Source organism: Microcaecilia unicolor, chromosome 11 (genome assembly GCF_901765095.1).
Source record: "Microcaecilia unicolor chromosome 11, aMicUni1.1, whole genome shotgun sequence".
NCBI lineage: Eukaryota > Metazoa > Chordata > Amphibia > Gymnophiona > Siphonopidae > Microcaecilia > Microcaecilia unicolor.
Window position 1 is genome coordinate 189,301,804 of NC_044041.1, and position 22,447 is coordinate 189,324,250.

The following is a 22,447-nucleotide window of genomic DNA, read 5'->3' on the forward strand; positions in this document are numbered from 1 at the left end:
ACATTCAGGCACTTGCCTTTGTAGACAAAACCTGGCTTTATCTCTGCGCATATATTTGCATCTGCTTTGAGACATAGAAAAGCGCACACAGGAAGTACACACAGAGACTAGAAAATGCAATCCCTGTTTGCACTTTTCCTTCTCCTGACTTACTTGTCCCTTTTTTGCTACAGGTAAAAGCAGCAACGTTGTTGACAGTGCAAGAACAGTTACTTACAGTGTACGGAGCAAAGTTTTTTTTTTTTTTTTTTTGGGGGGGGGGGGGGGGGGGGGAATTTCCAGGACTGCTCTTTGCTCGCACATAATTTGGAAAATTGGTCTCCCCCTGCCAGGATTCTCAAAACATTTCTGTCGTTACAGAGTACCTGCTCTCTAAGGTTAAGAATTTACCCAGGAGCACGGATTAAAGCATTCTAACCTTTCACGATTAACAAATTATATTACAGCTTTGTGCTGCCCAATGTATTTGTCAGTAGCGACTTATGAAAAACTGGGCTGGTGGATGCCATACACAGATGCAGTAAATCACACCAGGATTTAAGAATGAAAATCGCAATGTAAAATAGTGCGGGTAACTCAGAGGATTTGTCCCAAGCAACTGCCTTGTTACCCAGGCAAAATGAGTCGCAAAATTTGTGCAGTGAGGTTCTATTCTTGAAACCAGATACCAGGGGCGTAGCCAGACTTCGGCGGGAGGGGGGTCCAGAGCCCGAGTTGAGGGGGCACATTTAGCCGCCCCCCCCCCCCGCCATCATTGCCAACACCCCCCGCCGCAACCAGCACCACCTCCAACAACTTTGACCCCCCCCCTTCCCCTGCCGACGACCCTCTCGACCCCCCCCCACCCGCCCGCCCGCCGTCGCCTACCTTTGCTGGCAGGGGATCCCAACCCCCGCCAGCCGAAGTCTTCTTCCTTCGTTTGGCTTCTGATTCATGCAGTATAGAATTTGGAGGATCTGTGGCTAACTTACGGTGCAAGGATTTACACCTGGTTTCAGTCGGCGTAAAATCCTCGTACCCAAAGTTGCACGCTACATGCTGTTCTACAAACAAAGCCCATCTCGGAGGGCTGTTTACAGAATAGCGCTTGGCACACATTTTGTTTGGCCATGTAAATTTGGCGCTGTTTACTGAATCTAGTCCTATGTAAGTTAAATATGCCTTTACAGACTGATATGCTGCCACTTACATGCATAGGTGTCAGTTACCTGTATGAAGGGGCGGCCCGACCATTAGGCCACCTGAGGTGAGGGCCTCAGGCGGCACTCTTCGGGAGCGGCATCTCCCCTTGTCAGTGGTTACCCGGCAGCGATTCCCATACGCTGCCCTGCCGCCGGCACCCGCCTCTTCCCTTTACTGTGGCCGCCTCTCTGATGTAACTTCCTGTTTCAGAGTCTCAGACAGCCGATGGCAGGGCAACGCCGCAAACGGGCTGGAGGTAGGAAGGGGGCAGCATCTCGGCCCGGGGGGGGGGCATCCTAGCTCCTATGCTGCCACTTACATGCATAGGTGTCAGTTACCTGTATGAAGGGGCGGCCCGACCATTAGGCCACCTGAGGTGAGGGCCTCAGGCGGCACTCTTCGGGAGCGGCATCTCCCCTTGTCAGTGGTTACCCGGCAGCGATTCCCATACGCTGCCCTGCCGCCGGCACCCGCCTCTTCCCTTTACTGTGGCCGCCTCTCTGATGTAACTTCCTGTTTCAGAGTCTCAGACAGCCGATGGCAGGGCAACGCCGCAAACGGGCTGGAGGTAGGAAGGGGGCAGCATCTCGGCCCGGGGGGGGGGGCATCCTAGCTCCGCCTCAGGCGGCATCTTACCTTGGCCCAGCCCTGCCTGTACATTTACACACGCAAGAGGGACGTAACTATGTGCCATAAGTATTGCCATACTGGGAAAGACCAAAGGTCCATCAAGCCCAGCATCCTCTATCCAACAGTGGCCAATCCAGGTCACAAATACCCGGCAAGATCCCAAAAATGTACAAAACATTTTATACTTCTTATCCCAGAAATAGTGGATTTTGCCAAGTCCATTTAATAACGGTCTATGGACTTTTCCTTTAGGAAGCCAGCCAAACCTTTTTTAAACTCCGCTAAGCTAACCGCCTTTACCACATTCTCTGGCAACGAAATCCAGAGTTTAATTGCACGTTGAGTGAAGAAAAATTTTCTTCGATTCGTTTTAAATTTACTACACTGTAGCTTCATCGCATGCCCCCTAGTCCTAGTATTTTTGGAAAGCGTAAACAGACGCTTCACATCTACCCATTCAATTCCACTCATTATTTTATAGACCTCTATCATATCTCCCCTCAGCCACCTTTTCACCAAGCTGAAGAGCCCCAGCAGCTTTAGCCTTTCCTCATAGGGAAGTCGTCCAATCCCCTTTATCATTTTCGTCGCCCTTCTCTGCCCTGTTACAGAATTGCCCTTCATGCATGCACTTGCATGTTTATAGGTGCATACATCACGCCATCAAAACTACATCTTGAGAACGTCTACACGCCATCTCGTTGGCACATATGTGCATATTCTGCTACTGGATTTTAAGCGCCCCTTTTCCACGTGCTCAGAAAACACTTCATAGAATTTGCCCCTTAGGGATCAGTTCTATAAAAGTGAACCTATATTTAAGCATCTACGAGGAAAACAGGCTCCTACGTTCCTTTATAGAAAACGAGCATAATCAGGTCTATATACACATATGCCCATAGGCGCAAACGCTTGGGCCAGCCATAGAGTGGCAATCCAGTGACACGTGCGTAACTTACAGTATTCAATAAGATACCCTAGAATATTGTGTCCAATTCTGGTCGCCGCATCTCAAAAAAGATACAAAGGAATTAGAGAAGGTGCAGAGAAGAGCGCCGAAAATGATAAAGGGAATGGAACGACTTCCCTATGAGGAAAGGTTGAGAAGGTTAGGGCTCTTCAGCTTGGACAAAAGGCAGCTGAGGGGTGATATGATAGAAGTCTACAAGATAATGAGCGGATTAGAGCGGACAGATGTGAAGCGTTTGTTTACACTTTCAAACAACAACAAAACCAGGGGACACAAAATGAAGCTAGAATATGGTAGATTTAAAACAAATAGGAGAAAGTTATTCTTTACTCAGCGTGTAGTTGGACTCTGGAACTCGTTGCCAGAGAATGTAGTGATAGCAGCTGGCCTTACGGAGTTTAAGGGGGGTTTGGACAGATTCCTGAGGGAAAAGTCCATTGAACATTATTAAGAAGTAATTTTTTTTTTTTTTTTTTTTTTTTTGGGGGGGGGGGGGGGTTGCCGGGTTCTTGAAGCCTGGATTGGCCACTGTCGGAGACAGGATGCTGGGCTCGATGGACCCTTGGTCATTTCCCAATATGGCGGTGCTTATGTACTTATGTACCCACCTGTTAGTCCCACCTATGCTCCACCCAACGGCTACCCATGTATGTTCTCACCTGTCAAGTACGTGCTAAGGGAACTTGGGTATTTACAGAGTAGCGCTTAAGCAGATATTTAACATATACCATATAGGCGAGTTTTCTAGTGCACCTAACTGTAGGTGTCCAAGTTATAGAATTACCCCTTAGGAGACTAAGGGTGATCGTCCCTGTCTGCAGAGAGGAGGGAACACCCTTCTCCTGGAAACAATCTTATCATGGGTAATAACGACAGGCATTCCTAACCTAAACCGCCTGTATCTCGCTGGGCTCCAATCCATTTAACTGTAATTTGCTCATAACACCACTAACATTCTTCCTTATCCCCTTCAGCTATCAAGTAACATTCCAGCGGCGGCAGCAAAGGCTCCTGATGCGTTACAGTTCTGCTTTCGGAAGGGCAAAAGCATTTTCATCGTGGCCTCTTGTTTCTAACCTCTGTGAGTAGAGGAGTGTGGTAGCCGTGTTAGTCCACTCTTAAGGTTATCAACAGAAATCAAACAAAATAAAACATGGAAAAGAAAATAAGATTTGCTTATTTCCGATCTGAGGAAGAAGGGCAACCTTCAAAAGCTAATCAAGAAATGTATTAAGTTATGTCCAATAAAAAAGGTATCATCTTATTTTCTTTTCCATGTTTTATTTTGTTTGATTTCTATTGATAACCTTAACCTCTGTGAGGAAATTAAATCCCTTATTCCTCTCTATTTTACGTGCAATGCTTGAAGCTTGAAGATCAAGCCTTTATTTCTGCAGCTTCTACTAATTTGCATATTAAACTTCTTTTTTTTTTTTTCTTTGCTGGAGGTTTCATTTAATCCACGGGAAGGTAAGGCCTCTCTTTGCAGCACCTCCAGGTGGACTACTGCGAGATGAAGACTTGGTAGTGGATCTCCAACACAAAGCAGGCGGATAATAAAAACCCCATCGGAGGGGAGGGAGAAGGGTCATGCAACATGGTATGTCAATGGTCAGAGCTCTCGGTTCACCCAGTCTCTCATATATAAAATAATGAGTGGAGTGGAACAGGTGGATGTGAAGCGTCTGTTCACGCGTTCCAAAAATACTAGGACTAGGGGGCATGCGATGAAACTACAGTGTAGTAAATTTAAAACAAATCGGATAAAAGTTTTCTTCACCCAACGCATAATTAAACTCTGGAATTCGTTGCCGGAGAACGTGGTGAAGGCGGTTAGCTTGGCAGAGTTTAAAAAGGGATTAGACGGTTTCCTATAGGACAAGTCCATAAACCACTACTAAATGGACTTGGGAAAAATCCACAATTCCAGGAATAACATATGTAGAACGTTTGTACATTTGGGAAGCTTGCCAGGTGCCCTTGGCCTGGATTGGCCGCTGTCGTGGACAGGATGCTGGGCTCGATGGACCCTTGGTCTTTTCCCAGTGTGGCATTACTTATGTACCTACTGCATTGCGTGTCACATGACCTCTAGCAGGCGATGACCCTTGGAGAGGTCTTTGAACAAACTAACTTGTCCATCACCCTTATCCCTCACTCACTATCTGTCTCAAGCCTGCTTGAACTTGCCTACTGTTTTGATTACTAGCGCATCTCCTGGCAGGAGATTCCAGAAGTACTCCACCCTCCCAGCAAACTGGTATTTCCCACCATCTCATATTAGCCACCCCCCAACTTCACATCATGGTCCTTCATCCTAGACCAACTTATTCCATGAAAAATGCTACCACCTCATTCTGATTTGCTGAGGTCTGTTCGACTGGCTTTGTGCCGACAGCCACGTACAATGAGCCACCGTAGCAGGGCGAAACTAGAGCAATTATTCAGGCAGGAATTGCCCCACCCCACTGGAACAACGGCAAATACTAAGGAGAAGAAAGAGGAGATTCAGACTCCGTTGCTGCTTGAGCACCCAAACTGCAAGGGGCTATCCAACAAAATGTTCTTTCCATTCAGCCCAGTCCCTTTCTTCCTTATTTCCTTCCCTGCTCCTAAGTCCAGTGCAATTTGGACAGTGCACACAATGGCCCAAGCGGTCGCACTGCTGACTACTAATCATTTCTATAGAACTACTAGACATACACAGCACTGTACACATTATATGCAGGTACTTTCTCTGTCCCTAGAGGGCTCACAATCTAAGTTTTGGTACCTGGGGCAATGGAGGGTTAAGTAACTTGCCCAAGGTCACAAGGAGCTGCAGTGGGAATCAAACCCAGTTCCCCAGGATCAAAGTCCACTGCACTAACCACTAGGCTATTCCTCCACTAGCAACATTCCATGTAGAAGCCTGCCCTTGCAGATCAGCAACGCGGCCGCGCAGGCTTCTGTTTCTGTGAGTCTGACGAACTCACAGAAACAGAAGCCTGTGCGGCCGCGTTGCTGATCTGCAAGGGCAGGCTTCTACATGGAATGTTGCTAGTGGAATAGCAACATTAACATTCCATGTAGAATCTCAAATTGTAGCAACAGAATCTCAATAGTAGCAACATTCCATGTAGAATCTCAAATAGGGAAAGGGACCTGGGACTTGCTATACCGCCTTTCTGTGGTATTTTGCAACTACATTCAAAACAGTTTACATATATTCAGGTACTTATTTTGTACCTGGGGCAACGGAGGGTTAAGTGAGTTGCCCAAGGTCGCAAGGAGCTGCAGTGGGAATCACTAGGCCAATCCTCCACTGCTGACCAACACTGACCAAGCATACTTGCTTTCTTTTCCCTCTGCTACTGTAGAGCGCAGAAGTGGAGGAAATGAGGGGCGTTGATGTCTATTTCTATGAAGATTTGCCTCTTCAAGACTAAAAATTGCTTCACCAAGCTGCATTCAACATTACGTAGCAGGGTGCTACGCTTTCCGCTTCAGGAATCGATAACATCAAAAAAATAACAACATTTTTCTTCATGAGATATCCGCTTTCCCTTCCTCTTCCCCAATGACATCTAGCACCACAACGCTTTTGATATCCGAAGCCACAATTAATATGAAGAGAGAGGCGTGGTAGCCGTTTTAGTCCACTCTTAAAGGTTATCAATAGAAATCAAACATGTTTTATTTTGTTTGATTTCTATTGATAACCTACAAAGAGAGAGAAAGAAGGGCTAATGAACTATTCTCCAGACACAAGTATTTAAAACCTGACTTGGACCACAAATATAATAGTTTGTTTTCATTGCGACGGCAATAAGAAATTGAACTGGGACCGTCTGGCAGGTTACATTGCTGACCTAGACAGCCTGATGTCCGAGCAACGGTCACACTAATATTAGAGAATTATAGAGTTTTATAGTTGGCCAAGGGAAAGGAGGGTATGTAAATGGGGCTCTATCTATCTATCTATCTATTTATTTATTGGGATTTATTAACCGCCTTAATAAAGAGATTCACCCAAGGCTGTGTACAGTAGGTAAAATTTAACATCAAACTTACAATTTTGTTGACAGCATAACAATAGTAAACGAATAAACAAACACAATGAAAGAGGAAAACTTGAAAACAGCAAATTGAAACCTAATACTAAGACTACCATGAAACAAGATCAAAAATATACACATTTAACAGCACTGAAACTCAAATACCAGAGATATAATACGATGTAAGCATAATAGTGATGGAACATCTAATAAGTACACAATTAGAACATTTGAATAACGTTACTATGATACTAATGCTTTGCTACAATTGAGAATTACCCCAATACTGGAGACCAAATATATCGATGGGGACAAGATGGGTGGATCTGGGTGCTCTTCTACCCCATACGGAGGAGTACAAAGAGGGAAGACAATAGAGACTGTCCTGGGTAACCTGAAGCTTGACAAGGGGTTACCACAGCTGGCAACGGAAATGTATTCTTAGCAGTACGGACAGCATCATTAAGCAAACTGGAAGGGCCAGATGGTCATTTCCTGCTGTTCTTGCCACGTCCCAGTAAGTGGGACTGACATTTCAGCCACTGTGCTCTGGCTATCTTCAGAGTACCTGAAACCTACTTCACCTGGTTCTTAATCCACTGCACTAGCTACTAGGCTATTCCTCAACCCCTGAAGAAAGCCAATGGCTGAAACATGGGCAAATGCTGGCCCCTCCCACGACCAAATGCCTTGGATTTGGCCGGGTCTGATATGGCCGGCTTCAGTTTCCATTATCAGCGAAAACCGGCGCCAGACATCTCTAAGTCCAGAGATCTCAACATTTAGGTTGACCTAAATGTTGAGATTTGGCCGGCCCCAACCGTATTATCGAAATTAAAGATGGCCGGCCATCTTTTTCGATAATACGGTTGGTTCCGCCCCTTTGTGGAGCCGGCCCCGGAGATGGCCGCCCTTAGAGATGGCCGGCCATCTTCGATTATGCCCCTCTGTGTTAATATGTTCTCTTTGGGAGTTTCGATGTGGGCAATGCTGGGCTGAAAAAGGAGCCACACAGGCCAATGACTGTACCTCAACACTCACAGCTGCCTACCTGGTACTCATTTGGCCAAAATGTGCTGACTGCCAGCTCCACCTGGTGCCACTGGTGCCCGTGAGATCCTGAGATGTTCCACACCACGCTGCTTCGGGGCCCGCTGTTCACCTTGGCATAGACATTGAGGGAGCCGGGGCTATGGCCATCCCGGCTGTACAGGAAGTAGCTGAACTGCAAGCAATGGGTGTCATTCTCACTCAAGGCCTGGAAAAGGATGTGAGCCACTTGTCCTGCAGCATGCTGGGAGGAATTCACCATCAGGTAGGCCCCTGAAAAGGAGACAAAAAGGATGAACAAGAAAAGGGATGATACCATTGCTTCGTCCTTCGGGATTTAGAGATGTGGTTCCCAAATCTGTCCTAGAAGCTCCCCAACCAGTCAGGTTTTCAGGATTTCCACAATGAATATGCATGAGAGAAATCTGCATGCAAATCTGTTTCATAAATATTTAACATCCAGGACAGGTTTGAAAACCACCAATTCAGACGAGTGAGATGAAAACGACATCAACAGTGTCAGCCAGCAACATCACATGAATTTTTAATCAAAGCACAAATCACTATTGGTGTCATTTTCAACTCCATGTTATGAGCACACAAAAAACTATTCTGAATTAGATTGATTTGTTCTAAATTCAGCTTTTATAGAGGCCTTGTTGGTAAGTTATTTTGGATTTCCTCCAAGTTAGTATTTTTGATACCCCTTATTTTTGTAGTGTCATTTAAATGTTGCCAGTGGCATTTAAACATCTACCTAGATATTCCGTTCCCTCTACTGATGTTGATAACTACACTGATAACGTTTTGCTGTCTTAAGTTACCCAAAGAGTAACCCAGATGCCAGCACTGATTATCCCCTTATCCAGCTACTTTCTGGCCCCACCCAAGCTCTGACCCCAGACCGCTCCAGCTCTATCCAGATAGCGCGGAGGCAGATTTTCAATGGCATTATCGAGATGACTAATACCAGCCATTATAACTCGGGGTGCAGCTGGACTGATTGTCATCAGTGTTCCAAATGAAGGTATCACACTAGGACACAGATGACCTGGTTACATCATACTCAGCCAAAGAATAGTGTAAATTCTCATCAGAGCCCGTTTTAGGGGGGATAACCAATGCTGGTATCTGGGTTACTCTTTGGGTAACTTAAGACAGCAAAACGTTATCGGGGTAGTTATCAACATACCAGTGATGAATATCACTGTTATTTGTACAATGGCAGCAGCGGGTGTCAGAACACTCAGATATCTAGTGCCCCATTTACAGATAAGTACAGGAAAGACCAAAGGTCCATCAAGCCCAGCATCCTGTTTCCAACAGTGGCCAATCCAGGTCACAAATACCTGGCAAGATCCCAAAAAAGGACAAAACATTCTATACTGCTTATCCCAGAAATAGTGGATTTTCCCCAAGTCCATTTAATAATGGTCTATGGACTTTTCCTTTAGGAAGCCAGCCAAACCTTTTTAAACCCTGCTAAGCTAATTACCTATACCACATTCTCTGGCATCGAATTCCAGAGTTTAATTACACGTTGAGTGAAGAAAAACTTTCTCCAATTGGTTTTAAATTTACTACATTGCAGCTTCATCCTAGTATTTTTGTAAAGCGTAAACAGACGCTTGACGTCTACCCGTTCAACTCCACTCATTACCTCTATCATATCTGCCCTCAGCCGCCTTTTCTCCAAGCTGAAGAGCCCTAGCCGCTTTAGCCTTTCCTTATAGGGAAGTCGTCCCATCCCCTTTATCATTCTTGTCGCCCTTCTCTGTATTGGGAGGAATGGACTGGGGCCTCACGGACCAAGGCTGAGCATCCCTGATCTAGTCTAACTGGGGCTTTTTGCTAGTTACCCAACAGTCCCAAGGGCAGTGGCTCTCAATCTGTCCTTGGGACACATCCACCCAGTCAAATTTTCAGGGTATCAAAAATGAATATGCACGAGATAGATTTGAATATCACGCAAGCAGTGCAGGCACTTCTATGTCATGCATAATCATTGTGGATATCCTGAAAACCTGAGGACTGGGTTGAAAAGCACTACTCTAAGAAATTATCCCTTTCGGTCCAATTTCCTGCAGTGCTTTAATTTCTAAAGTTCAAGAAGTCTGTCCCCCTTTATCATCATTTATTCACCAACGTTTTTGCCTGTACGTATTACGATCTTGGGCACAGAATGCTTATTCTTTCATATTAATAACACTGTAGCTTCATTTGCCAATGTACTTTAGAGGCATGGAACACATTTAACACCCAATTACAAGTGGCCTTCATTGAACCTTATCCAAAAGGAGCTGAATGGCTGACTTGACATGCCAGGATGTGCTATGAATGCTGAATTTTACAGATGTTCCAGGCAGACATTTTCTGTTCTCCTAGCTTATAATTTCATTTAGTCAAATAATCCAAACTGGGTTTCAAATTTCACAATTATTTACGGACCCTTTTTAAGGAGCAGCAGTACCGCTCGCTCTTCCGGGACTACTGGCAGCCCAACGCGGCCGTCGGCGGTAGTCCTGCCCTGAGCGTGCGCCGTTTCCAGGGGAAAAAGAAAAACTCCACAAATGGCTCACGTAGCGATAACCCGACAGTAATTGGACATCGCCGTGAGCTCAGGTTAGCGCGGGAGCCCTTACTGCTACCTAAGTGGGTGGCGGTAAGAGCTTCCTGCCGCACGGCCATGTATGCAGGGCTCTTTATCCTGCAGTTTGGTAAAAGGACCACTTAACTCTTAGCAGTGGCGTAGCTACAGGTGGGCCTTGGTGGGCAGAGGCCCACCAATCCTTGCCTCAGGCCCACCCAGTTTTGTGTCCCCCAAAGCACCTCACTCCTCTCTCTCTCATGGCAGCTGCCTGTCTCTCTCTTCTCCCCCCCCCCCCCCCCCCCCCCCCCCCCCCGTTCTACCTTTGAGCTGTTGTCTGCAGCAATTTCTTTAGGTGGCCTGCACCAACCCTGTAGGCTTCCCTCTACTGCATCCTGCCCTCAATGACATCAATTCCTGTTTCTTCGCTGACAGGGACAGGGCATGCAGGACTAGTGGAGGTTGCTTACAGGTATCGCTGCTGGTGACAGCTTGGAGGTAGACTGGGGAGGACAAGGTTTCAGAGAGAGAGAGGGTCAGATGCTTTGGGGGGGGGGGCGTGGATAGAGATACAGATGTCGGCTGGGCGGACAGGGGGAACAGAGGGGAAGATGCCAGGCCGGGGGGGAGGGGAGAGATGATGATATCAGGGGTAGAGGGAAACTATATGTGTACGGGATGGGGGTGGGAAGGGCCCACCTAAGTTAACTCGGGGTCCACCCAAAACGGCATGTCTGGCTACGCTCCTGACTCTTAGCATCTCAGAGATGCCCTGCTAATGCACCAGTTGTCATACTAAAACCAGTAACGCAGATCCCCATTTATGATTCAATAATTTTTATTGATGACATAGGTCAATAAACAACTCAAATAAACATTGTGCATACAGAACAAAATCCACCGTCGTCAATGTTTCCCCTCTTCCCCCTGTTCCCAAGTACAACAATTACCCTTCCATATGTCAAAAAGACTGGGCACTACGAACAAGCCCAACTCAACTTTACATTCAGGAAAACCATGCAGCAAGAAAGCTGTATTAAACAGAATAACCTACCCTCCCAAGCTCCATAGAAGAACTAGCCCTACCCTCTCCTCCCCCTAACCTTCCCCCCTCACATCACCAGCCACTTAAACTCCAAGCCATCGCCCCCACCCCCCTTCTAGGAACTAGGTATACCCCACTTTCTTATTGAACTTAGTGGGATCATCCTTGGTTGAGAAGCAAACTGCGCCCTCGAGGGTGCAAGATCTGGAGATATGAGCCCCAGATGGCAAGGAATCGCTTCCTCCTCTTTGGTGAGAAACGGGACTCCCTCGCCTCCCAGTTCGTTAAAAGCAGTGGCGTAGCCAATGGTGGGCCCAGGCCCACCAACTTTGGGATCAAGCCCACCCAGTAGCAGCACACCTATGATGTGGCTGGCAGGGATCCCCAAGCCCCACCATCCAAAAACTCCCAACTACTCTCCCTCCTGCATACCTTGTAAATAGCATATCTTCATCTGCAGTGAGCAGCGACTGATACCTACTGTTCGCACTGGCCCCACAGCCTTCCCTCTGATGTATTCCCGCCTATGCGGATACAGGAAATTGCATCAGAGGGAAGGCTGTGGGGCTAACATAAGCAGTGTGTATTAGTTGCTGCTCGCTGCCAGTGAAAATCTGCTATTTAAAAGGTATGTGGGGGAGGGAGGATGTTTGATGCATGCAGGCGAGATGGGGACAGACCAAATCACTTGTGGGACAAGATGGTGTTCTTCTGCCCACCCATCTTGGGCCCAGGCCCACCCAAAAATTGGGAGTCTGGCCACGCCTCTGGTTAAAAGATATATCTGGTTCCTCCAATGCCAGTAAGCCAGGGGGGTCTGAAGACGTCCAGTATTGCAGAATACATTTGCAGGCCACCAAACATACCTCGAGCAGGAAAAATGCTTCATATTTGTTCCTACCCCTAAACGCATCTGGTACGTCCAAAAGCATCTGTTCCACTGTCCCCAGGATGCGGACCCCCAGCTCTAGGTCTAAAAAGCGCTGGGCCTGACTCCAGAAAACTTTTATAGACGGGCAGCTCCAAAACATATGGAAAAAAGAGCCACGGCTCCCCCCACACATTTATCAAGACAGTTCCGAAAGTCCTCCGTCCCATATGAAATAGCTGGGAGAAAGGAACGTACCCCTCTCTAAATAATTCTATAAGCGCATTCCCTAAGGCGAGCATCTGTGACCAGTGAGGGTATGCGGGCGACTGAAGTTGTTATTTCCCAATGTGCTAATGAGGTCCCCACTTCTTGCTCCCATTTACCTTTCAAAACCCTATAATTCAGATCCCCATTTATTTAACACTAGCCAAAGAGAGGAAAGGGTATGAACAGGTCCAGTGGTCAGCATAATGGTAGGGTTCATTATGTTCCTCTCCCATAGATACTAATCATGACTTCACATATCCACGGCGATTGTAAGCTCTCTGGTGTAGGGACCCATAGAATTTTCTTTATATTGGTGTACTACAAATATGCTGAAAATAAGTAAAAGTAACATCAGATGCCCTACTCTATCAGTTCTTCTCCATACCTGAATATAACACGCCTTGAGCTACAGCTGAAAAATTAAAATAAATAAACAGATCTGACACTATGAGCAAGGAGGACAAAGTTCTGTATCCCTTGGACAACAGCCATTACAATGAGTTTCACAAGTTGTTAAAGATATTCCCGTTACGGAAATTCATACTATATAAGTCTTGAGTTGTAACAGAAATGAGTAATAGAGTGAATTCTATAAGTGATGCTTTAAAAAAAATCATCTTAAGCAGTATTCTATAAGCTGCGCCTGAAATTTGGCGCAGTTTATAGAATAACGCTTAAGCAGAGAGACTGCGCATAAATTGAGGAACCACCATTTGCACCAACGAAAATGTGGTGCAAATGCCCGCTCCTAAATTTCCATGCAGAGCACCGATATTCTATAATTATGCAACGCAAAACCATGCCCCCAATCTGCCCCAAAACGCCCATAACCCTCCCCATTTCCGTGCCCTCTTTTTTGGGGAGGTCGTGCGTAAATTTTAGACGTGGATCCCACACCTAAATTTACACGTGTAAGTCCCAATTAAATCTAATTAGTGCCAATAATTCCTTGTTAAAAAGCTAATTATTGGCACTCATTGGCTTGTTATTCTATTGAATTGTGTATGCAAATCGGGGCCGCGCCTAAATTTCTGCATGCAATTTTTGGAAGCTTTCTTAGAATCAGGGGGAATACGTCCAATTCCTAGCCATTTCTAACTTCTTAGGGGCCCTTTTACAAAGGCACGTGGGCACCTACGCATGTCCAAGGCACATCAAAACTGGAACGACTGCCCGGCTACCGCATGCCCCGGGCGCTATTTCCATATTTGACGCGCACCCAAAACATGCAGTGGAAAATATTTTCTATTTTCTACTGCATGGAGGTTACACGGCTGCAATCAGCAGTTTATGCACGCTGGCTGCTTACCGCCCGTGAGACCTTACCATTAAGTCAATGGGTGGTGGTAAGGTCTCAGGCCAAAAATGGACGCGGGCTGGTTTTAATTTTGCCTCATATCCATTTTCGGCCACAAAAAAAAAAAAAAAAAAAAAGCTTTTTTTCCAGGCGCAGTGAAAAATGGACCTGTGCGCTTCCAAAACACGTGGTACCACCAGCGCAGGCCACTTTAGGCGCGCCTTAGTAAAAAGGCCCCTTAGTTAGTTAACCGCACCGAACTTTTATTAAGGTATGGGTAAGGAATAGAAATAAATGGTAAAATGTAATGTAACAGCCCTTCAGTCTCTGAAAGAAAAGGATCTGTCATCCTGTATCATTCTACTCTATAGGTAACTCTGTTCCAACCCACTGATCCAGACGATCCTTGCGCAAACACCTTTGCTCACCTGCTTTTGAAGACGGGGCCCTGTGACCATCCCCTCATTCATTTATTCCTCAAAGTATCAGATTCTGTATCCTTCCACCAAACCTGAGCCACTGGTCCTCATAGCACAAAACTCATTATGGATCCAATTTCTCCTTCCTGGGCAGCCGTCTATGGAACGCTCTCCCTAGACCTATCCGAGCAATCCATGACCACCTACCATTCAGAAAAGCACTAAAAACCCATCTATTCAAACAAGCCTACCCAAAAGACCCAGATTAATCTCATGAACCCATCTACCTTACATATACTGAAGAGAAAACGACATTGACCCAGAATCTATCTCCCACCTTACCCTCCTCTCTCTATCACCTGTCTCTACCTACCTACCCATCCATTTACTACCCATCCATCCTTCTATTATGTTATACTTAATTCCTACTTTACATAACAAAATTCTGTGTTACCTATTACTATGTAAGCCGCATTGAGCCTGCTTTTAGTGGGAAAGTGCGGGATACAAATATAATAAATAAATAATACCTATCTCCTGGTACATTCGGTCCCCTCTTACTTATGTAAACTTTAAACAAGCCGGCAAACAACCTAGAGGAACATGCGGGAGATGGATGTCTTCATGCCGAGCTGGTGGGGCTTCAGCAAACACAGGGAAAACCCATTCCTAATTTATTAGTTCCAAAAGAATTATTGCTTTCCTGAGGCCTCCAGTCAGCACTGGGGATTTCCTTTGGGATGTAATCCATCATGCTCACGGTCTTCTGTCTGTACTGCACAGCAGGAAGCCAAAAGAGACAATGCAATTTACAACTGTCCAAATCATTTAATTCTTTCCCTGGCTTCTTCTCAGTAACCTGACAGAGATGGACACTGTGAAACATTCAAAGGTACACAGGACTGTATTCTGGCTATTCCATGTGTGCCAAGAATTTCCCCTGTCCCCTTTCATCAATGATACAAGAACCACAGACTGCACTGCTGCAAGTTATCTAAGGTTCATAGGCTGCAAACTGTGTCGCTCCCCCCCCCCCCCCTTTAATTTATGACACCCAAGCCACTACTCAGGAACCTTCATGCATTACCATAATGTATTCTTCCTTATCATGTATATATACACATGATACATATTTATACCATGAACTGTTCCATGTATGTTATGATTCCATGTATGTTACCATATATGTATGCACCTTAATGCAATACCACTTGTAATTCCATGATCCGGCAAATGTAAGCCACATTGAGCCTGCAAACAGGTTGGAAAATGTGGGATACAAATGCTACAAATAAAATATATCCTCTCTTTCAATTTTGAATAGTTTGGATTCAGATTTTGGGGGTTTTAGACTGTCCTTCCACATGACAGTCCAGAATGTTTTACAGTGCTTGTAAATCTTTGAGGCTGTGACACCATGATGGGGTCCAATAACATTGTGTGACACCCAGAGGTGCAGAACATTGATGCACCTATGGAGAACCCACCCAGGTCGTGACCCCAAAAATGTGGATTTCGTGACCCCCTCTGGGGTCCCCACCCATAGACTGGGAAAGCTTTGGATTACAGCATTATGAGGACTGAGATAATGTATAACAGTGGGTCCCAAACCTGGTGCCGGAGGCACCCCAGCCAGTCGGGTTTTCAGGATATCCACAACGAATACTCGTGACAGAGATCTGCATGCAGTGGAGGCAGTGCATGCAAATCTCTCTCATGAATATTCATTATGGATATCCTGAAAACCTAACTGGCTGGGGTGCCTCCAGCACCAGGTTTGAGAACCACTGACATATGAGCTACATCTAATCTAAATACATAAATACATCCCTTCTCCAAAGGGCTTACAATTCAAGTGGCTGCCTGAAACGATGGAAGAAAGACTTGCCAACAATTTAGAAAGAAGGTAAGTACATAAGTATTGCCATACTGAGAAAGACCAAAGATCCATCAAGCCCAGCATCCTGTTTCCAACAGTGGCCAATTCAGGTCACAAGTATCTGGCAGAAAAACAAAGAATAGCAACATTCCATGTAGAACCCCAAAGAGTAACAAGATTCCATGCAGAATTTCAAAGTGTAGCAACATTCCATGTAGAACCCCAAAGAGTAGCAAGATTCCGTTCAGAATCCCCAGTACATAACTACACAAGTATTGTCATACTGGGAAAGACCAAAGGTCCATCAAGCCCAGCATCCTGTTTCCAACAGTGGCCAATCCAGGTCACAAGTACCTGGCAGAAAAACAAAGAATAGCAACATTCCATGTAGAACCCCAAAGAGTAGCAAGATTCTAGAACTCTAAAGAATAACGAGATTCCATAAAGAAGTGTAGCAACATTCCATGTAGAACCCCAAAGAGTAGCAAGATTCCATTCAGAATCCCAGGTACATAAGTATTGGCATACTGGGAAAGACCAAAGGTCCATCAAGCCCAGCATCCTGTTTCCAACAGTGGCCAATCCAGGTCACAAATACCTGGCAAGATCCCAAAAAAGTACAAAACATTTTATACTGTTTTCCCCAAGTCCATTTAATAACGGTCTATGGACTTTTCCTTTTACTACATTGTAGCTTCATCGCATGCCCCCTAGTCCTAGTATTTTTGGAAAGCGTGAACAGATGCTTCATATCTACCCGTTCCACTCCACTCATTTTATAGACCTCTATCATATCTCCCCTCAGCCGCCTTTTCTCCAAGCTGAAGAGCCCTAGCCGCTTTAGCCTTTCCTCATAGGGAAGTCGTCCCATCCCCTTTATCATTTCGTCGCCCTTCTCTGCACCTTTTCTAATTCCACTATATCTTTTTTGAGATGTAGCGACCAGAATTGAACACAATATTTGAGGTGCGGTCGCACCATGGAGCGATACAAAGGCATTATAACATCCTCATTTTTGTTTTCCATTCCTTTCCTAATAATACCTAACATTCTATTTGCTTTCTTAGCCACAGCAGCACACTGAGCAGAAGGTTTCAACGTATCATCGACGACAACACCTAGATCCCTTTCTTGGTCCATGACTCCTAACGTGGAACCTTGCATGACGTAGCTATAATTCGGGTTCCTCTTTCCCACATGCATCACTTTGCACTTGCTCACATTAAACGTCATCTGCCATTTAGACGCCCAGTCTCGTAATTTTTCACAATCTTGAGATTCAAACCCAATTTCCATGGTTCTCAGTCCATTGCTCTAACCCAGGCGTTTTCAACCCAGTTCAAGATACATCCAGCCAGTCAGGTTTTCAGGATATCCACAATGAATATTCACTGTGGGTATCCTGAAAACATTATTGGTTTGGTGTGTCCCAAGAAATGGGTTGAGAACCCTCCGCTCGAACCACTAGGCCCATCGTTCCTCTTCCCACCAAACTAAGGAAAACCAGTTGCCGTTTGTTAAATGCTTACTTCCGGTGACTGACGACACGTGAAAGGCCGGTAACGCCGAATGGCATTTTTCTTAGCCCCATTAACTCTGCAGTAACTCAAGGAGCTTGGCGAACAACCTGACCAAGCAGGACACAATAAGCACATAAGAAAAAGATGTGGGTGACCTATAATTACCAGAATGAAAGCCTTTGAACGGCACAATAGAAATATCTTCAGCTGTATGTTAAACTCAGCAGTGGATGTATAACATGCTCACGGCTTCCACTCTAATATTCTTTTATTGCCTGCCGAATGGAAGACATTTAATTCCAACTCACAGTGCCTCATTTAACACACAGTTTGATGTAATTTTAATATGAAGCTTTGTTCCCATAAGGAATCTGTTAATATGCTTTTTACTTTAGCCGTAGTTTGATAGTTTGGACAAATCCATTAGGAAATCTTATCTGTAAAATAAAAAGATCTTTTAAATATCCAATGTAATTTAATTTTTACTTTTTTTATGGCACCGTGACAGACTGACAAGAAACTAATTGTAACAGTGCAATAGAGTGAATGGAGCCAGATAACGGCTGGCTGGCTGGCCGACTGACTGAAGGTCTTCGGCACGCACAAACGCTTAACTTTGGGTGGAATTTTACCACCACTGGTAAATCCTCAGGGATAAGGTAAATACAGACAAGTCTCTAAATGCAAGTGGAGCTGATTCTCATGAATCAGTCGGAATAAATACTCACCTAGCGGCAGTCAGCGGGGGGGTTTTTTGTCGTCGCTGGCATTATGTCTGGAGATACAATACTGGGCTATGTCCAGGCACAGGAATTGAATATCCGGGTTTGAATGGCAGGTTAAGTGCAATATTCAGCACTTCATCGCCTAAAGTCAAACCGGACAAAGACAAGGACTGTGTTTTACGTGATCCTATTTGTCTGGTTAAACTTAAGTGTCGACTCCGCCCTCGGACTGCCCACAAAATTGCTGGAAATGGTTTTAGTGGTTAGTGCTGATATTCAGCTGTACTAACTAGTTAGGTGGACAGCCCTGGGCAGGAACCTCTCACATACATGCCAACATTCCTCCTACGGCCTATTTTGTAAATTCCTGATGATTTTGCATAGCGCAAATTTGCAAGGGGGAGTGTGAATACTGTAAATTATGTGCATCACTACCTCATCTAGGCCCTTGCATAAGGGCAGGCACTCCAGAGCTTGGTTACACTTGTACTCTATAATGGAACCTACGCATCTTGCTTCCGTTCTGGAACTGGCTCCCACTGCACGACCCTGGGGACACCTACATGGAGGCGCCCAGTTAGAGAATTACTCCAAATATGGCCTCCGTTACATGAACATGTCAGTAATAAAAATGACACGATAAAGCATCCAGTGGCTTTATCACAAAGAATCTGTGATGTATATCTGAGCCGGAAAAAAAAGGGTCTCTTGAACCTCCCACAGGAAGAGGCGCAGGATGGCACCAGAACCTGTTTCTACTGTTTTCACAGCCCTATTCTCAGTCCCTGCAGCACTATCAACTACCACATGCCACTGTTCAGATTGCTTTATGACGAAAACCATGTCAACAGCCCCCATGAGGTTGGCTTCGTCTTCGACACCACTGGTTCCAAACAATAACATAAACGGCAAGAGAACTTTTACTGCTTCCAAAATGAATCTTAAATTGATGGAGTGAATTAGAGATGCATATGCATGATCAGCTGATATAGTGTACTAATATCCTAGCACTGTCAATGTATAAATTTTCTTGGCCACAGTCATTCATGTCACTGCAGGCGAAATCCATCCTCTCAGGAGTATGGAGTTTATTGGTGGTAAAGTGTTAGAGCTCAACCAAAACATTTTATATTAACAGAGTATGATCCAAACTCTTAGATCATGGCTCTGTCAATGGAAAGTATCACTGGATGGGTATGCCAAAATCCTCAAAATGAATCATGTCTGCTCTCAGGAACTGGAAGGTTCCTCAACTATGGAAGCAAAAACCACCGGGGTGGACAAGAACGACTATGTCCCACGAAAAGTCTCTTGAGAAAAAAACAAGAGAACTTACAGCATGTAGCAGACACATCCTCTACCATACACCAAAGGCCTTTCTCAAGACCAATACGCTATTCACAAGAGACTATCTTGTATGCTATCCAGCTCATTTTCGAAAGAGAAGGGTGCCCGGGAGATGGGCGTCCTTCTCTCAGGGTCGGCCAAATCGGCATAATCGAAAGCCGATTTTGACTGTCCTCAACTGCTTTCTGTCGCAGGGACAGCCAAAGTTCAAGGGGGCATGTCGGCAGTGTACCGAAGGCAGGATGGAGGCGTGGTTACCACATGGGCGTCCTCGGCCGATAATGGAAAAAAGAAGGGCGTCCCTCACGAGCATTTGGCTGACTTTACTTGGTCCCTTTTTGTTCACGACCAAGACTCGAAAAGGTGCCCAAACTGACCAGATGATCACCGGAGGGAATCGGGGATGACCTCCCCTTACTCCCGCAGTGGTCACCAACCCCCTCTCACCCAAAAATCCCAATTAAAACATTTTTTTCCAGCCTCTATGCCAGCTCCATCACAGCAGTATGCAGGTCCCTGGAGCAGTTTTTAGTGGGTACTGCAGTGCACTTCAGGCAGGCGGATCCAGGCCCCCCCCCCCCCCCCCCACCTGTTACATTTGTGGTGGTAAAAGGAAGCACTCCAAAATCCACCCAAAACCCACTGTACCCACATCTAGGTGCCCCCCCGTTACTCTTTAAGGGCTATGGTAGTGTTGTACAGTTGTGGGTAGTGGGTTTTGGGGGGGGGGGGTTTAGGGGGCTCAGCACCCAAGGTAAGGGAGCTATGCACCTGGGAGCAATTTGTGAAGTCCACTGCAGTGCCCCCTAGGGTGCCAGGTTGGTGTCCTGGCATGTGAGAGGGGATCAGTGCACTACGAATGCTGGCTTCTCCCATGGCCAAATGACTTGGATTTGGTCATTTTTGAGATGGCCGTCCTCGGTTTCCATTATCTGCATAAACCGAGGTCGACCATCTCTAAGGTCAGCGATCTCAACATTTTGGTCAACCTAAATGTTGAGATTTGGCCGTCCCCAACCGTATTATCGAAATGAAAGATGGACGCCCATCTTGTTTCAATAATACGGGATGCCTCGCCCCTTCGTCGGGGCGCCCTTAAAGATGGGCGCCCAGTTCGATTATACCCCTCTTTGTCTACTAACCTTTCAAGACAAAGTATCCAGACTCCTGAAGAAGGCATCCCCAGTGCCGAAACAGGGAACCTTGTAGAATCCTCTCTCAATAAATAGATTATAAATACTGGAAGTCTTCGGTCTGTTTTTTGAAGAGCCTGGTTCTGTTCCAACTCCTCTATCTGCTCAACTATGGATCCATGGATGAATAACATCAATTCACCTTTACCGAACCTTACACTGACACGTTGACCCACATATCAACTTTAGATTAGACAGCAAGGGCCTGGTCAGTAAAGAAATTGCACAACATCTACCAAAAATAATTACTGACCCATGAATTGTTGTCTGTAAATCAAGGGTCCCCCCACCCACACCAGCATCTCGGAAACTGTGACTCACTCAGTAGGATTGTAAACTCATAAATCCACATAAACCGTGAATCACAGTGCAGGGGTCATCTTCCTCCATATAATTTGCTTTTTCTGTTGGTCACTGTCAGTCACGCTCCAAAAAACATTGTGTTGAATTTAAGGCACAAACCGATTGATATTTTTTCCTTAGTATCTATGCTTGGTATTCCATCAAATGTGACCCTTAATGACTTAACTGAACACAAAATGCAATTAAAAGAAGACTCACAGTTCTCTACAAGTTTTACTAAGGTATAACAGCGTTTGCAACACAGCCTGCTCAGAAAAACTACACTTTCAACTACCGAGAAAAGGTAATTTCCAAGGGACACTGCCTGATGCCAGCTGAATATCATGGGGGGGGGGGGGGGGTAACTGCTTATAATATTAGTATTCGGTGCTTCTTCACTCAACAGCACACAGATTCCTATGTCCCTAGGGCTTGAAGGGTAAGGGTAATGGGATTTCATATACCGCCTCTCTGAGGGACAATCAAAGTGGTTTACGGTTATTAACAACTGGGCTACCCAACTTGAAATCTAAATAGCTCACTGTGGTTTCGCCGTGTGTAATTTTAGTAGTTCATTGTCAGCACAACACTTCAGCTGAGCAGAGATCTCAGTAAGTATCTGAACCCGAAGAACAGACAAAGAAAAAGAGGGGCAATTCTACAACCTGGTAGCTTTTGAGCCTTTGAAACCAGGGTACAGGATATTAAGGAGATACCCTCTACCTCTGTGTGACCCAAGATAAAGTTGTGGCACCCTGAACTCTCTTCTGTACACCCCTCCTCCATCATTAAGTACGCCCTAAACAGTGGGCCACAGCCCGTTCATTCCAGAGCTATGATATTTCAACATCCTTCAGAATTCTTTACATTTAGCCTATTCCGAATAATGCCCCAGTCATAGCAATAACAACTCAAATCATGCTGCACTAGAGGACTACAGCAGACCAAGGGTGGAAGAAACCCAAATCCAAATGAACAGCCAATAAACTTTTTCCGAAGCTCTTACCCCCCTGTTTTGGCTGGTCATTTGGATTTGGGTTTCTTCCACCCTTGGTCTGCTGTGTTTGCGTTTCTGCGAAAGGCGTG

At 45.5% G+C, this 22,447-nt stretch overlaps 1 protein-coding gene across 2 annotated transcripts in view; it reads right to left on the reverse strand.

The window, feature by feature from the left end:
- The window catches only part of PTPRU (protein tyrosine phosphatase receptor type U), a 559,392-nt gene that overhangs the window by 287,000 nt on the left and 249,945 nt on the right, over positions 1 to 22,447 (reverse strand). For both annotated transcript variants that reach the window (XM_030217348.1, XM_030217349.1), the window contains exon 3: positions 7,871 to 8,142. In XM_030217348.1, coding sequence (XP_030073208.1) covers positions 7,871 to 8,142 — 272 coding nt within the window. The remainder of the gene's footprint in view (positions 1 to 7,870; positions 8,143 to 22,447) is intronic.